Source organism: Haemaphysalis longicornis, unplaced genomic scaffold, assembly GCF_048455015.1.
Source record: "Haemaphysalis longicornis isolate Haplotype H1 unplaced genomic scaffold, Haemaphysalis longicornis Haplotype H1 scaffold_8, whole genome shotgun sequence".
Lineage (NCBI taxonomy): Eukaryota > Metazoa > Arthropoda > Arachnida > Ixodida > Ixodidae > Haemaphysalis > Haemaphysalis longicornis.
The window spans coordinates 192,006,002-192,023,503 of NW_027526445.1; the positions used below are offsets into that span (position 1 = coordinate 192,006,002).

Below are 17,502 nucleotides of genomic sequence, written 5' to 3' on the forward strand. Positions count from 1 at the left end.
CAAACTTTGAGCAGATGACCTGGCTGGTTTTGCAGTAGACCAGCTTTGGCAGGAGCACAAATAGGCCATAATGCTGTGACCATCATCACAGGGCAACAGGAGAGGACGAGTGCCCTTTGTTGCGTGCTTCGTGTCAGAAACTCTCTCGGCCACCGCTATCGATTCGCAGCTATTAAATATCTTACCTCGAGGTTTGTGAAGCCCCAGGTGTCATTTGTGACAACAGAGAGTTTTAGCAGTCCGCCTGTTTTGTCGTGTACGTAGTTACCCTGATTACCAGGACCCAACTACACCTGTGCACACGGAAGGGCGAGGAGGCGCACCCCACCATGGCGAAGGCCAGCCCACAGAACTAATCCCCCTACTGCGACGAATGCACAGGTGCTCATTCGAGTCCCGGTCAACACGGTAACTACGTACACAACGGTACAAAAAAACTAATATTTTGGCAGTCCCAGAAACCTGCGATCGAGACCCTCTCTCAAGTTTACCTTTGCTTTTGCAGTCTTGTCGACGATGCCAGTCAGTTAAGGCCCCACTGTGCACCTCATGGAGCGGAGTAAAGACTGAAGGACATAATCAATGCACTCACCAACCAAGACATATTCTTAGAAGCTCGCAGCAATAGTTGAGACCACACAAACATTTTTTTTATTACAGCTGCACTAAATTTAAACACTGGTCAGCTGTGACTAACCACATCCCACTAACCCACTAACCACATCCGCAACAGCGATACATCAGGTGTGCTCGAATTAAGTTGTAGTATTTACTGGGTGAAGTTCCAAAAAGCCGTACTTTACATTTTCAGCCGTGCCTCACAGCACAAGTGCTCAATCCCACCTTCGGCATAAGAGACAAGACAACACACGTACTGGAAGGACCCTTTATTTGTTTTTTTGATAAATTATACACTAGAAACTTCCCTAGCACTTACTCGTGTAATTATGAAAGCTCCAGATATTTACACTGAACTAGTAAACCAATTTCCTCAAACATTAAAAAAAAAAAAAAAAAAAAAGTCGCAGACTGCTGCTTGCGCACTGGTCACATCTCTCCAGCGGCCGCACCACAAAAACAGATGGGGCGACAGCACAACTATGTACACACCACATCAGCCCGCCGCCTGAACCTCGCAAAAGCATTTCTCGAGAGAAACAAGGCCAAACAACAACGTCGTCCAGTTTACGCAGCCGCCTAAGAGAGGGGAGAAAAGAAAGATGCGCAGTGTGTGTGTGTCCCCAAAACAACGTGGCAGAAGGGGAAAAGAAGAGTCCCCCGACACTGGTAACTGCACCTGTCTGAAATGCAGTGGTTCACCCCCTTCCCCAACCCCAGAAGAAGAGTCTTCTTTGCCCACTATTTACACAGAGAGTTGCTTGCCCGGGAAAGAACAACACTGCTTGTATGTACAATGCGGCTAATGGCGACCGACACAGATGTGGCGCAATTCGTTTGATACACGACGACGAAAACAAAATGTGGGGGCAGAAGGAAAACGCATCAGAAGAGAGGGGAACTGCTTGAGCTAAGTAAAACGTCCAACGTAGTGACACCACCCCTCCCAGGCCGGGAAATGGGCATCCCAGCCAAACCGAGACAAAAGCTATGGGCGGCTTGGTGTCTACGATAAAGTACAAGTTTCTTCCTAGGGATGCACTCCCTCCCACCAGTCCCTTGCCGTTAACGTCGCGTCAACAGAAATTTAACTTCCGCTGGGGAGGAACTCAATACTGGTGGCTTGAAGAGCCGCCCCTTCACAGGGGAGCGTCATGGTAGCCACTTGCCCCCCGCTTGCAACTTGTTCCCGCTTGCTGCAAGGCTGCCGTCGTTCGTTCAACCCCTGCACCACGCTTGGCACAGATGCTGGCAAGGTGCAGCCTTCCCCCTCGATGAACGGCCGTGTGGAAGTGGTACGTGCGTACCATCGTTGCTGGGCGACAAAAAACTATCGAGCCAAGCACGCCATTCGTGTTTTGCCAAGCTTCGGGAAGAAAAAAAAAAGAAGCAACAGAAGCAGGGAACCGTTTGTGTGGCATACACGACTTCTTCTTGGCGGAGGAACTCGCGCGAGGCAAGGAAGTGCGCGCCCGGTGATCTCGGTCGCGGCGTGGCAACGACATTCTGAAATAAGTAACCTCTCTGCTGACACCCGACCAGCCCCACCCTTTGGTTTCCTCCTCCCCAAACACAGTCGTCCCCTCCTTCCCACCTCTCCACCTCTGGGAAACAAACTAAAAAGACAGCACACACGCACACCCCACTTTCGCCTCGATTCTCAAAATGTTGCGGTTTTCAAGCTTCCTCCGGGGGCCAGTGTCTGCCAGCACGCCAGGTAGTCGGGATTGCGGGCGTCTTGGATGGAGCAGTGCTCCCAAGCATAGACATCGTGCGGCAATCGTTTCGGAGCTTCCGCAAGACTGCTCAGCCCATCCCTAGCCTTTCGAAGCCATGGCCAAATGGTGAACAGAAGAAGTGTGGCCCTTGGGTTTGAGTGCGTCTTGGCCCATTCCCCTCGGAAGGTGTGGCCTGGTTCCCTTGGGGGTGGCTTTGCTCGGTGCACGAGCAGGGGAGAGACACCCCAAGCGGCGGCAACTCGCACGCAGAGGACAGCCAGAAACCGCTGCTACGCAATCACAAAACGACAGTCAGTCAGTCACGCTCACTTCAATGGCCCTTCTCTTATGTACACACACACACACCGAAAGAGGAAAAAAGTCCTAGGTGAAATACAGAAATGGAGAAAAAAAAAAGTGACACTCATCCGCACATAAACTGTTACACATACACGCACGTACACGTCCAGCCTTCAGTCAGTCAGTTAACGACTGGAGAAAGAAAAGAAGGGAGAGGGAGAAGGGGCTGCACAAATACGCATAGTCCAGTACTTCGGTTTTGCCACCGCCGCAAAACACTCTGAGAAGAGGAAGGGGGGAGGGGGGGGACAGAAGACTGCTGGTCTTTTTCTTCTTGCAAGGCGGCACACGCGGGAAGGCCTTGTCGACCACAGTAACCCCGCTGCCGCGGCCAAGGAGCTCGTTGTTGTGCTGGGACTCTCAGAACGTGGCAGGCTCGTCGTCAATCCGCTCGTCGTCACGTGCGCTTGTAGTCGAGAGGGGGAGGGGGTGGAGGAAGCACACACACACACCCCTCCCCCCGGGGGCGCCTAGCCGTGCCTCACGAGAGTGTGGGGGGGAGGAGTCAGAGCTTGAGCTCGTTGGCCACCTTGGAGGCGATGTTCTTGAAGCCGATGGAGGTGCCGGAGATGCGCTTGAAGCGCACCCCGTTGAGCGACAGGCGCGGCAGCTTGCACACCTCGATCTCCCACTGGACCAGTGAGTCCGTGTTGGGGTCCCCGTGCACGCACAGCAGCAGGAACTTCTCGCGCTGCTCGTAGTCGCAGTTGTTGCGGTCCAGCACCTTGCGGATCTCCTGCATGATCTCCGCGGGGTCCCGCGACGAGGTCGTCTTCATGCTCCACGTGAAGCGCAGCGAGCGCGGCTTCACCTGCTCCTCGTTCATCGTCCTGTTTCACGGGGGGAGCAGGGGGAGGGGCGTTAGCCACCAGCGTCTCAACCCAAAAAGAGAGAGAGTAACAAGACTGACTGGTTGTGGGCTTTGAGGGTGCTACTTCATGACCCACAGTCTTAAAAACCATCCTGCACCAGCAGGAAAAGTTTTGCTGATCCACAAAAATGCTCTAAACAGCCTAGCCTAGTTTACTTATTTCGGACATTGCGACTTCTGTACTAAAATAAATACACAAAACTCTCGCTTTCCGGAGAGCTAGTACCACCTAGTGAAAGCTAGATAGACGAAAATGTGTTTCTTGTTTAATTTTCATTTCAGTACAGAAATTATATATTTCTAAAAGACGCAAACTAGGCCACGTTTTTTAAGTGCGAGGGCCATGAATTTATCAAGTGCCATAGGAGTGCGATCAAGCGAGTCTCCCTTCACGCGCCGAAGCAACACCTGGGCTACGGGGAGCGCCGCAGTGAAGGGCTCCTCCGCATCAATTTTCACCCTCTGGGGATCTTCAACGGGCAGCAAAATCTCGACACATTGGCGTTTTTGCCTTTTCCCCAGTCACCACAGCCAGGATCAAACCGGTGTCCTTGGGCTCAGCAGCAAGTCAGAGTAACGAGACAAGGCAATGACTACGTCCCAAGCCTGCCCTCTAATCTATTCCACCAGACTACAAACAAAGGCTCGGTCACCTCAAGCAATAAAGTGTACAGCCCTCAGTTTCCACTTAAGCAGCACCTGCACTGCAACTCGGCTGCTCCCTATTGCGTGCAACTTGAAGGCTTAAGGGAAGACGCCTTCACTACTACAAACCCCTCGAACTGTCGAGCTGAAATGCTAACATCACAGTCCTTGTCACCATGTCCTTGAAATCCACCGCAGGATGAAGGCCTCTTCCATCGCCCTCCACCCACTCCTATCCTGCGCTGCCAGAATTCACTCCGTGCCACTGAATTTTCTTATCCCGTCTATCATCCCTTCATCAACGTGTTCCCTTAATGCCAGGGGCTTTAATATTGTAAAGAGTCTGACCTTGAATTCATCGCCCCAGGTACAACATTTTTCACCACATTCTTTCAAGATGTGTCTCGACCTAGCTCACAGTACGGCAGCTGAGTGTTACCGTGTTGCCACACCGTTTTCACTGTACCGTGACGCCACTGTGCATGTGCAAGCACTTATCGTGAACGGTAACTTACCCACACAGGTTTTACAGTTGCCACCGAAGTGTAGCCTGGTGTCTTGATTACAGCAAATGCAGTGCGCTTGGCGCTTCAAGCTTGGTGCAGCCGATTAAAGCAACCTTCGTTGATGTTGTTTATTATGTTATTTTTGTTAAATGATGCTCAGGAGTACAACAAATGATCCTTTTTTTTTCCAGGTGAACAAGCAAATGGCCGCCTCTGTGCTAAGCCTTGCCCATTTCAAATAGTTCACACAGGTTTCTGGGCTCGCAAACTGCTTTTACGCCTCCAGAATCATGCTGGACAGAGTAGTGTACGTTACTGCATAATTTTTACAACATATTTTACTCATTTCATGCCACAATATCTAGCAGAGGTGTGAATTCTGGTCTGCGCAATTACTTGAAAAGAAAATTATTTGTATTGCGAGCATCTAATTTAACTGAGATTCAAGCTATTTCAGGCGTAAGTGAAGAGTTCTGAGCAACAAGGTTTTGTGTAATTTGCTTTTGAGACTTACACGTCTGATGTCGCTACTTGCATTCCGGTGGCCGGTACGACAGAATACGGAAAGCGCCAATGGAGTGCTGAAACATGTTTTCCGCCTCACTCAACGGAAGGAACCCGGCACATGCACGTGCATGCGCAGTGGCATCAAGGTACAATGAGAACGGTATGGTAACACTCTAAGCCAAAGCTCTCTCCTGTCTCCCAGTAGCTGCGCTCTAGCTAGAACATGCACACCCATCACGAAGCTGTGGTACAGTTCGGGCCCGCAGTCCTCGACCCAGCATGTCAGCTGGCAGCCACAGAGCCACACTGCCAGCAGAACACAGCCCTTCCTTGTGATAAACAGCAATCTTTAGGAAAGTCTTCAACTAAGCAACACAACGTCAAAACCTATTAGTGCCAACATTGAGTAACAAACACTGACAGCACCAGTACTAAAACTAGGAGGAGTAATGACTAAGCAACAGTCGTCTTTGTAAGTCAGCGACATCTTTACAATGCTACTAGTGACTATGGCCTTAAGCATTCCACGTAACAAAGCTAACCAGACCAATCTCTTCATAAGCTTGCTGCAGTATATGTTAAAGGCGCTTCAATAATGCAAAAGGCTGCCAAAAATGAGAACACTTGGTCGCTTAGGCGACCTATTTAAATTTGAAACGATAAAAGCTTCGTTTTATTGGTTGACTGCACCCCCCATACACGCATTCAGGTCTTCCAGGCACTGGCAGCTAAAAAGCAAGAATGCTGCTTGAAACACATTAGGTAATTAGCTGGCACGATGACCGAGTTGCTAAAGCACAGGTTGCACTGCGTTTATGTCTACACAGCTGTCCCGAAAGGAGGCATAATTGAGAAAACTTAAGCCATGGGGTGCAAAAAAGAAAGCACAATAAAGCAAATCGCACACAGATTCTAGCCATGCACCATGCATGCCTGTCATCTGGCCCGCAATGCTAGTGTAGACTCAGAGTGCATGCATAATAGAGAAATATTGTCATAGACACTCAACATTATTGCAAAGCACAAGCTCATGTGCACTTTACTTTGCCAGGAGGTCGCATCTGACTTTTTTATTGAACACCGAGATCAACGAGTGCCTGGCGACTCTACAATTGAACAAACCAAATTTTGAACAACGGACGCCGCATCCGTGGCGATGAATGATGATTATGATGATTAGAGGCCCTCCCTTTGTATTTGTATTAGTCACTGTCTAACAGCGCCCTCTACGGGCACCGAAATGAAATGCGTGACCCCATTTTGGAGGCTGGAGTGGAGCTTTTGGCACCAACACGTGGTGCTACCATTCCACAAGGCACAGTTGCTGCGAATGCTGCTCCCAAAGCTAAAAACATGTCCATCACTCCAAGCGTTGAGCAGTGCCAACCGTGAAATGCGACCTTCGTGCAAAAAATTTCGTAGTGCCTACGACATAACACCCTGCACGCGCAAGCATCAACCGCGGGTCATGCACACATGCACAATGGCCAGGGGGAAAGCAAAAAGAGGGGCAAAAGACGGGGCTGTGCCACCATCCCGAAAACGCATGCACTGCCACGCCTCTTCTGCTGCCAGAGTAGAGGGAATCCACCACCGGTAAAGACAGCTTAGCCACAAAGGACAGCCTCTACAGATGTGGCAATAAAGGACGAGGAAGAGAAGGAACGGATGGAAAAAAACAATATGCAAGAGAGGAACAGAGAATGACCGATGCTAAGAGCAGCCGAAAGGAAGCCCCCCTCAGGAGTACAGAGAAGGGAACCGAGGAGGAAGACCACAGGAAGAGGGAGAAACAAAAAGACAACGGGTGTGAGGAGGTGTATATACCTTGTCCTAAGCTCTCGTGGCAAAGGCGGTGGTGTAGCATTGTAGCTGGCAGCACTGAAGGGGGAAGGAGGAGGGAAGAGTCAGGGCATCATCAAAAACTCCCATCCAGGGGTGGTGAGTGTGAGAGAGAGAAACAATAGCAACAATAACGGCAACAGTAACATAAAAAGAAGAAAAAAAAAAAAAAAAACACGAGCACAAGTGGCAGAGGTGAGAAGTGAGAGAGAGAGAGAGACATTCCGCAGCGGAAGTTTAAAAGTAAAAAAAAGTGTGAAGTGCCTAGCACGAGGTAACAACAAAACAAAGAAAAAGCGTCTGCAAAATGCCACAGGGTTGTGAGGGCTGTGCACGCTCTGCAGACAGAGAAGAAGAACGGAGCAGCTTCACAGCCGTTTCCGATAGAACAGTGCACAATGCCGAACCCGGAAAAGCACCGTAAAAATGCAAGGAAGTTCAAACACTCGCACCAGATAGGAATACAGCAAATGCGCACTTATCCCACTAATTACTGGCTAAGGTGTAAATAAAATGAATTGACACTTTCATTTGAATTTTTTTTTTCACGAGAAAAACACAGAACATGAAAACCTCGATGCACTTTACATGCAATGGTACACAAAAAAGCCTTTAATTTGGAAAAAGAAAGAAAGAAAAGAAGTGACCAAAAATTACAGCAAAGCCAGGAGCATTCTCAACTTTTTTACGCTTCAGGCAACACCTATTTTCAGTGTCCGACAATCAACTGTTTGGAAATTTTGCACAGCTGGGGAAAAAAAGAAAAAAAGAGATTGGTTCTGTTGTCTTTCACCAACCGATCCCAAACACCATACACAAGGTTTGTAGAAATGTCTGTTAGCAAAGGGAAGCTCTGAGCCCTTGACCATTTCATTCCAGGAACATTCTAAAAATAAACCAGTGTGTTAACCTCACAAACTACACACCAGACTGGCAGCATGGAAGCAAGGTGGTAAGCATTAATGTATAAACTGAAATTTCGGTTGAGTATTTTCGACCACAAAAATGCCAAGGAAAGTTGCCCCTTGTCTTATATACAGTAGCCGACCAATTTTTCAGACCTGGAGGGGACTCAAAAACAGTCCGAATAAAAGAGCAGTCCGAAAAATCTGCAATTTGCAAAAACAAACTTCATTTCATTTTTAAATAGGACTGAAGCAGTTGCGAATGGTTCAGGACAAACCTGGTGATGATGTTGCTTGTGAGTCAGCGCCACCTGGTGCCTAAGAAAAGGGGTGTCTAAAAAACCCGGGCCATCTGCCCTAACGTGAAACCTGGGGAGGGGCGATGCATGCAGTGTTTAAGTGTATTCAAAGATTGTAAGCCTCTTGCCACACGGCGTGCACTGATTGGGCACTGGAGGAGCGCTGGTGGGAGGAGCAATAGTGTGCTTGCTGAGGCGGTGGCGCCATCTCTTGAACCGGAACCGGATTCAAGCAATTTGCATGCCCCACCTGCCCCAGTTTGGTGTAGTTGGCAGGGGTCAACGCGAGTGCAGTGCCTTTCCCTGGGGGCTCGTCCTCGGTGGTCACCGAGGACCCGGCACCAGTCAAGAATCCCTTTTCTTGCTTCGACCGACCACCCGACCTGATCAGGCCTAGAGCCGAGAGCCGGTGGGTATTCGAGTGCAACACAAATTACAACCCACCTACAAACAGCTTCTGCTTGTCCTTGACGATTGCTGAAGAGGGCTGGGAGCGCTGCACAAATCTACTCCGCTTCCCCCCCGCCGGGTTGTATGCAGGTGAGCTCCTATACCGAGCTCAATAATATTCGTACTGCACTTCCTTTCCCTTTCTCTTCCCTCAAACCACTACAAAAAGCGGTGAACAGGCCTAGGAGAATACTGACAATATTTATTACTATACTTACGTAATTATAAAATATTACTTGTATCATTTTCTTCATCAATTAATGCAACCGATTAATTAAGCGATTATCGACGCCCAGCCCTAGTGACGACAGATGCAGTGAACTAGTAGAATTTTGATACCTATACTCGGTGACAACTTAAGAACGGCACCGGAAGTTGCCACTGTGCCTTATCACCGTAGCCGGATGTTTCTCCGCGCGGCGCAAGTAGGGTGTAACTGGGAATATTTTGAACATGGCGTGAGCCGTTCCAGTGATTTTTTGGACTTAATATGCTTATAAACGACTCCAGTGACGACAAACAAACTGCGTGAGACAAGGCAAACGATATCACGCATTCCTAGCAAACCCCTTTCAAAACGCGCGCGCACTGACGCCACGGGTCCAGTGCGTCGGTGGAGTGATACACTACATGAGGTGGTGTCGTTCTTGAGTTATAACCGAGTATAACACCATTACTGCATGTACCAGTAATCCCCCTGTAAATACTTGGTCACATGGTATGAAGCAGCATTGCGAGAAAATAAAAGCACGCACATGCCTGTTATTGCGCGCAACACAAGAACAGCCCGGAACACAAATTCACAAAACAGCTCCACAACGGCACAAGGGTGTGTTTCCTATAACGTGGCCCTCAAAACTGACAGGGCTGGGCATGCTGAACATGCAGCAGCTTAGTTTTGAAAGAAAAAAAATATTTACAGGACAGCAAAGAGTGGCCACACTTGCGCGAAAACAAGTGATGCAATGCGTACGCCAGTGGCGAGCAACACGTGCAACATCTGTTTTCAGTAAACACAACCAGTGAGGACAAGCAAATGAAAGCAGTTTCACTTGGCAAGCAGAAGTTGTTAGCTCCAGAGTATCCACCTTAATACAATATCAAAACAAACTTGCCAAGTTAAAAAAAACTTAGAATCCCGGACTGACAACCAAACGACTCTAATGTTGCTGGGAAGAACATATGCAGCAGAGAGACAAAAAGAGAAAGGCATGCCATTGTGACATGTGGGCAGCATCTGCTGTTGGCAGCTTTAATTGCAAATCACCCCTGCCGAATGAGGTGCATCGCGGTACACTCGAGAGATGACTTGTGGCACTATTCTGTGGATAGCGAGAGATCAATGAAAGAGTTTGATCATCATCTGCCCGCGAGGGCAATACTTACGCTGATGGAGGTCGATTTTTTTTCCTGAAAATGTAGCCAAAAATTAGGGCTCAACCCAGGAACCGTAGGCAGACAGTCTTGGCCAGTAACTACTCACTAGAAACACGTTACTGGTAACCAGTTACTTTTTTAGTAACTTGTAACTGTAACACTTTTTCCACACAGGAACTGTAGCAGGAAACACCATTACAGTAACTTCCTTTTTTTAAAAATAATTATCCAACAGCAACACTCGTCAAAGACTGATGTACAGTTCCCACATTTCACTTTTTCTAACTGTTCTTTCCCATATCCTATCCCCCTTTCACCTTTCCCCCACATGGCTCCCCTCACAGCTAGGAGAGGAGGTTGCCAAGAAGATTAGCTGGAAGTCAGTCTTTAGGTGAATTTCTGGAGTCGAGTGGAAACAAGAGAAAATGAAACAGGCAATTAGACTGCCACTGAGGAGGAAGCTGACCTACCCATGCAATGAGAGACCACCGCAGAGATTCCCACTGAGAACAGGGCACCCATAACGACACCAAGGGTGCATCAACCGAAGAGTTGACGCAACAAAATAAGGCGTGCACAACGATTGTTCATGTTGGGCTTTAGGGTGCCCTCACTCAGATTACCTTAGTCTAGGCTAATACCGTATTTACTCGCGTAATACTAGCACCCCCAATGTGAGCCACCAAAACTTGGATTTTTTGGTTCCTCGCATAATCCTCGCACCCCCAACTTTGCAGCGGCGAAAGTTGCCTGCTCGCGAAACCCGCATGGTGCACGCGCTCTCCAACGCGCACCCTCCCCCGCCGCCTGTCCGTTCGGCGGAGAGCGCTGTGTGTCCAAGGCCATCCAAGCGCCCTAACAACCTGCATGGCTACTCCCTACAGGTGCCCTAACACGCTACTCACACTGTCCTTGAGCCAGTTTTGCGCATGTTTCGCGTGCGCGCAACTAGACGGTGTTCGCGCAGCCCGCCGTCTTGTCGTGTCGCCGTTGTGGTCCCGTCGTTGAGCAGCAGCAGTCAGTGAGTCACTCACGTCAGTGGTGGATAGCTCGCTGCCATTTTGAGAACTTTTTGATCTCTTTGTTTTGTGCTTGGTGCCGCTTCGCCATGGGGAAGAACGCCAGCTACACTGCCGCTTTCAAATTGAAAGCGAAAGAGTACGCGATCGAACACGGCAACCGTGCCGCAGGCAGGCACTTCGGCGTCACTGACTTCAACGTGCGTTACTGGAGTAGGGCACGCACATACGACGACGAGATAGGGCGCGCGCCAGAAAGCAAAGGCGGCAATTTCATGACCGCTGATCGACGGGAGACTGTTTACGTTGTAAATAATAAAATAAAAAGAAATAGCTGCTGTTGGCAACACTGAGCTTACATATACAAAAAACGACCGCTACATTTAGCGGGACTGGCATAAGGCAAATTGGCAACACTGTGCACCAGATTTTTTTTTTTTTCCCCTGCATAATTCTCGCACCTCTAACTTTGCATTGACTTTTCCGGAAAAAAAAAAGTGCGAGGATTATGCGAGTAAATACGGTATTTACCATGAGTGACTTTGGCTACTGCATGCCTTCAGGCATTTCTATAAAATAGACGCCATCATTTGGTTTTTGATCTATTTTGATTACTAGTTTTATACAGTACAGGAAAAGTAGCGACGTTACTTCTTCACAGTAACTGTAACTGTAACCAATTTACTTTTCACTGGTAACGTGCCCATGACTGAGCAGTGGCTGGCTGGCTTTATACACCTGCCCCACTGATCACTGGTTGTATCTGGCATTGGCTCGGAACTTCGGGGAGCAACACGCTACACCCGAGCTCAAACCTGCACTCCAGCAACAGCCTTTGTGCAGTCCTTCACGGCCATTGTTGCAAACACATTCAAATAAAAACACAGACCTATCATTGCTCAAGGAGACGACCATTTCTGTTCAAAGGTGGCATGGCGTGGCTCAATGCTGTCAAACAACCCAGCAAGCAAAATAAACAGAGCCAGCTTCTGAGCCCATTCCACACACGACTAACAGTACACATAGGTCGAAACGTGCTTGGTACTGGGGCATTTGGAACCTTGCCGAGCTGAGAAAATGTGAGCAACACTAAAGCCCATTCTACATGGGGCGAATTTCGCCTGCGAATTCGCAGCTGCGGCGCCGCCGTGCGCCAAAACGATTTATTTTCCTATTTTCACCGCTGCGACATATTGCCAAATTCTAAGCGGCGTTCACAAGAGAAGTTCGACTCTTCCAAACATTTGAAAATTCGCCACAGCAACGAGAATAGATCGTTTTGGTGCATGAGCGGCGCCGCAGCTGCGAATTCGCAAGCGAAATTTGCCCCATGTAGAACGGGCTTAAGGGGACAGGCAAAGGAAGGACTAATCGCCTCCTGGTGTGTCACCCCCCCACATGCCCAGCATTTATGAGAGTTCAGAAAGCTTAGCCTACGAGGAATAACTGGCCACGTATCTGCTCACTTTGCTGCTAATGCCTCTGCCCTGCCCACTTCTCCTGCTCTTCCCATCCCACCATGACAAACGCTGTGGAGCTTTATCAAGCGAATCTAATTCTGCAATGCTTTACAGCTTGCATGCCATCTACTGGAACATTATGTTACTGCCGGACTTCTCCGAGTGCTGCCATGAGGTCTATCTATGCTTGGGTGCAAGCACTATGTACTTTGGGGTCAAAACACTGGTTCTGGTGCGTACTTCCTCATTTTCCATCACAAACATCAAGCAGCCATGTATTTTTTTAATTAAAGGAATGCTGCAAACACCACTTGTGCAATGATGGTTTGCCTCAAATATGCCGAATGTTTTCTTTTTTGCTCGATAACGTTGACACGTATGAAGTGCGCTTCCAGCTTCGGTGGTTTGGAAAGGTTTCACCTACATAAACTTCTCGTTGAAGAATTCTTTTGCAACTTTTTTTTAACTGGGTGGCTCAATCGAGGGACAGACTGCGACCAAAATTTATGAAGACTACAGTCGTTAAAAAAAGAAAAAAGAAAGGAAAGAAACCAGGCATGCCTGGCAACACGCACAGCCCTCCAACCCCTCCGGGCCACTGCTGCCTATTCAGATATACCAGCAGCTGCGGTTGCTGTTACGAGTTGCTGCGGCAGGAGCATTGTGCACTCGTTTCAGTCTCTCGTCACTCCTCCCTCTTCGTCGACACTAACGACTGTCAGGAACACACACAAGCCTCTCTTGGCTCCACAAAATGCCGAGCATTGAGAAAAGAAAAAGAAAGAGAGGGAGGGGGGGGGGGCAGCATCTCTCTTGCCCAAAAAAGAAAGGGTTGGGAGCGTGATCGTTTCAGTCTCTGCTCAGCCACAGGTCCTACGCACCTCTTGCTGAACTTGGAGGACAGCTTGCTGAAGAAGGACTGGCGGCCCGACACGCTCGAGGTGTCTTGCGACTGCTGGGGCAGGCCCGAGCCGGGCCCGCCCCCTGAGCCAGGCCCGTTGTAGGCGCGGCGCGTCTGGCCGCTGTGGAAAGTGCTGCGGTTCACAGTCCCCCTAGGGAAGGGCCGGTTCGTGTGCGACGGCAGCGGAGACGCCGCCAGGCTGCCGCCCCCGCCTCCTCCCTGCGCCGATCCCCCGCCGCTCTTGGCCCCGCCCACGCCTCCGCCCACGCCCGCACTGCCAGGCCAGGGAGAGAAGAGGGGGGCAGGTGCCCCAAGTAAGACACTGCGCCTCAACGCCCCACAGCGAAGTCAACGGGCAACGCTCGCTTCGCAAAGGGAGGGTGCACTAACTGTAATCACACTGCCCAGGCCTCGTCTACCTGCACAGGGAAAAGGGGAAGAGGGGGGCTCGCAAACACGCTAATTTGCACATCTAAAGCCTCTAGCAGCTTTGCTCAACCGGGCAATGAGCACAGCGACAATCTTGTCGCTGCATGTCGCTGAAAAATGTGGAACAGTGAAAGCGGCGTAAAAAAGACAGTTCCCCGCAGCAGTGCAGGCCTTTCCTGCTTGCCACGAGGCAGGGGGACTAGGTGATCAAGGCACCAACTTTACGAACGTCTTGCCCCGGGCTGGTATTTCATTTAAAGCGAGCGCAGCACCAAACACAAATCAACAGAACTTTGAATGCAAACTAAATAATGGTGTCCGCTCTAAACAGGAGGCCGACCCCTCCTAAACTGCAGGCTGACGCATCGGTCTTAAAGGGCATCCCCAGAGTTTTATGGGAAATGTGCACCCATACGAAGCCACTAAGCTCACAAAGGCACCCAGTTAGACCCACTCCTTACTATGCATCCCCACAAACTCTAGACCTCTGCTCAAGCCAAATGTGGACAGCCATATCTCACGGCCAAATTGTAAGCTTCGCATTGTGAAGGACCGAACACCATTCACCCTACACACTGACCAATGGCGATTCATTCCTGCTGCGTTGGTTCTTGCGGCCTTCTAAATTTCCTGCCACGTTTTCGCCCATTATCCCCACTGTGCAACACACTCTTCCTGTGAAAGAACAAGAATGTGTGTAGATCAGCCAAATAAGAAGGAACAGGGCCTCCACTTTATGAATTTTAGCCGGGTAAGAGAATTCAACAGTGTTCACAATGCCCTTCGGTGTTCCGCTGAAGCCTGCGGCAGCCTTTCTTTTGTTATGCATGCACTGAATGAAAAATGAAATCTCGGCAACGCATGCTACCTTGTAAATGCTCCCAGTCATCACACTAAAATCGGGCCTTCCAGCATACTTTGGCTTATCTGGGCCTCTCAAAATGCTTCTAGTAAACAGACGCTCAAGAAGCCCCCTTCCAAACACTGAAAAATGTAGCTGCACAACCAACATTCAATAGCAGACAAAAAGAAGAAGAAAACAGCGCGTCTTTACATATCTCTTTTACTTACATAGAAACAAACCACCAAGAGCACAGTCGCCCTTTTTTATAATCGCCAAACTATGCTCAAAATATGATTGCTTGCTGCACAATTTCATGGGCTTTAGTGCATCCACTAGCACCATTTTGTTCCACTTGCTGTACTTTCAAGCATCACAACAAATTTGAGAGGTGTAAATGCACTGACAAGACAGGTGCAGTAGAACATGCAGAGCCCAGTACCCCTCATCTTGCACTGCACGTATAACACAGTGATCTTAGGTGTCCAACACCACAGTAACCACTAAAAATACCTGCAATTGCACTACTACCATGCAAAATACAAAACAATCATTGGAAAAAAAAAAAGCATTATCTTCTCTCAGTTAGGCTGCACAGACTCAATTGTTAGTATTTTGGTGCCTTGCATATACCAGAGTTTTCAACACAGCTGCCCCAAGTTAGAGCAGCAACAATCAAAACAAACAAAACAAAAAAGCAGCATGCCAAGCACTGCCAGCCCGTTTCATTATGCATTACAACGCAGGAGATGACAGCCTTAAGGCAAGTAAATAAACCACGACTATAACAAAAGCGCCAGCTTTACTTCTACACTACTAGCACTAGAGGCAGAAGAAGGCATCTGGATTACCAACTAAATTCCCTTCAGCAGAGTTAACCTTCAGCTTGGAAGTCATAACTAGGCTATGGCCAAAAGTTTTGGTGACATTTAACGCGCTGAAGCTATGCCTGGGCCAGGAGGTGCCCCGTAGTGCAGGGCTCCAGATTAATACCGACCACCAGTAAGAGATCTGTAGTGTGCTACAAATCTGGGCTATGGCAGTTACCATGTTTTCCATGGCCACTAAAGAAACCAAAGAGCTCATTACCTTCCTCAAAAGCTACAATCAAACAAACAAAAAAAGCAGCAACAAATACGAGAACCCAGAAGGGCATCCATCAGACCAAACAAACTATTTTTGCTTTCCAACCAATCTTGATGAAACTTTACGGGCTTGTCCAGTTTTTTTAGCTGATTTCATATATCCAATTAGTTTTGATGTAAGGCATTTAGTTTCAAAGATGATAATATTTTTCTTGATTGTTCTTGAGAACAATGAAAAAAAAAAAACCTAATCAACAAAAAATTACCGGCAAGGCATGAATAGATACCAGAAGTTGTGGAGAATCAAATGTGGGAACCAGTATCTTTTTGTTTTGCAATCACAAGTTTAGATCAATTTTAACTTCTATTTTTGAAGTACTCCTGCTAGCCAATTACAAATAATGCTTATTAAACAAATACTGTAAGATCTGTTTTCATTATTGGATGGTTTAAACGTTCAGCTTCACGATGCAGAAGAAATTATCTTTCAAGCTGCTCTACATGCTGGGATGTACCTCTTGAGAATTTCCTGTCACTGCAACACCGTTTGCGGGGGAAAAAAGGAGTAAATTATGTAAAACTTCCTTTTCTCATCGATATCAGGCCTGAAAGGCTTTTATAAGGACCTGGTACTGTTCAAGTACCAACTTTTTGCAGGAAGAACTGTGCACAATAAGGAAAAATTGATGCCTAAAAAAAATGCTTCTTTGGGCAAGTTTTTTTGTCCCAGAGACCCATGTGCCCCCTTAATCAAATGCGTGTCTTCTACGCTAAAACACACCCCCAATGAAAAGCATTTCCTTTAAACTCTGAACGTCGCAGTACAGCTCCCGTTTGAGAGCATAAACAGTGCAGGCATAAACACACTTTCAAGTGAGTGCTACCCCAATAAAACGAGGCAGAGTAAAAAAAGGCAGGAAGGTTGCAACCACAGTGCAAGGGAGGTGAGTGGTACACACAGAAGACACCCCGGGAAACACACAGACTGCACGCAGGCCATGCCACAAGGGAGTAAAGCACACTGACAGTGAGTGGGCAGCAGTAGGCCTTAGCTGGGGACAGGACTGCACGCTAAACTGGCCTTTCGTACAAGGGAAACAAAATTGCTGAATGATGTGACCGTCAGCTGGCTTTGAAAAGCAGCCGAAACACGCGGTCTAGTCAGGGCCACACTTATAGCACAAAGTGGAACTCAAGCAGCATCACCTCCAACTGCTTTCTTCCTGGCTATCCAGGCCTTCCAAACATTTCTGCAATTACTGCTGCAAACATCAAACGAACATCTGCACTGCCCATACAGTCAAACCCCATGGTAATGTATGTGTGTTTATGGCACAATGCCATCAAGGCCAAAGAGCGCCATGCCAGAGTGAGTGGTCTTTCAGGCAGTAAAAGACAATTGGAAAGGACGTAAGGAAGATAAAAAATAAATCACTGGTATGGGGTTGTAAAAGGCCCTCAGTCTAAAACATTACCAGAAATGCAAAAATCCTGGTGCATAGTACCATCTCGGAATTGCGCATGGTAGGTAATAAGTTTCCAAAATCCGATATCTTGAATGCAAGTTAAAAAGCAATTCACGGGAAACATACGTTCATCTGCCAAAAATAGGGATGGGTGTAGGGGTATGCATATCTATAAATCCCGGGAAAGTGACTAGTGTCTAGTG

The 17,502-nt window shown here is 48.3% G+C and overlaps 1 protein-coding gene across 17 annotated transcripts in view; it reads right to left on the reverse strand.

The window, feature by feature from the left end:
- Window positions 1-872: 872 nt before the first annotated feature.
- LOC144149839 (MAP/microtubule affinity-regulating kinase 3-like) overlaps window positions 873-17,502 on the reverse strand; it is a 133,506-nt gene continuing 116,876 nt past the window's right edge. For 12 of the 17 annotated variants that reach the window (XM_077681522.1, XM_077681523.1, XM_077681519.1 and 9 more), the window contains 4 exons: window positions 13,459-13,752; window positions 7,053-7,106; window positions 5,233-5,299; window positions 873-3,526 (listed from right to left, as the gene is read on the reverse strand). In XM_077681522.1, the coding sequence (XP_077537648.1) occupies window positions 3,167-3,526; window positions 5,233-5,299; window positions 7,053-7,106; window positions 13,459-13,752 (775 nt within the window). In that variant the 3' untranslated portion in view covers window positions 873-3,166. The remainder of the gene's footprint in view (window positions 3,527-5,232; window positions 5,300-7,052; window positions 7,107-13,458; window positions 13,753-17,502) is intronic. The other 5 variants (XM_077681536.1, XM_077681530.1, XM_077681535.1 and 2 more) reach the window with 2 other exon arrangements.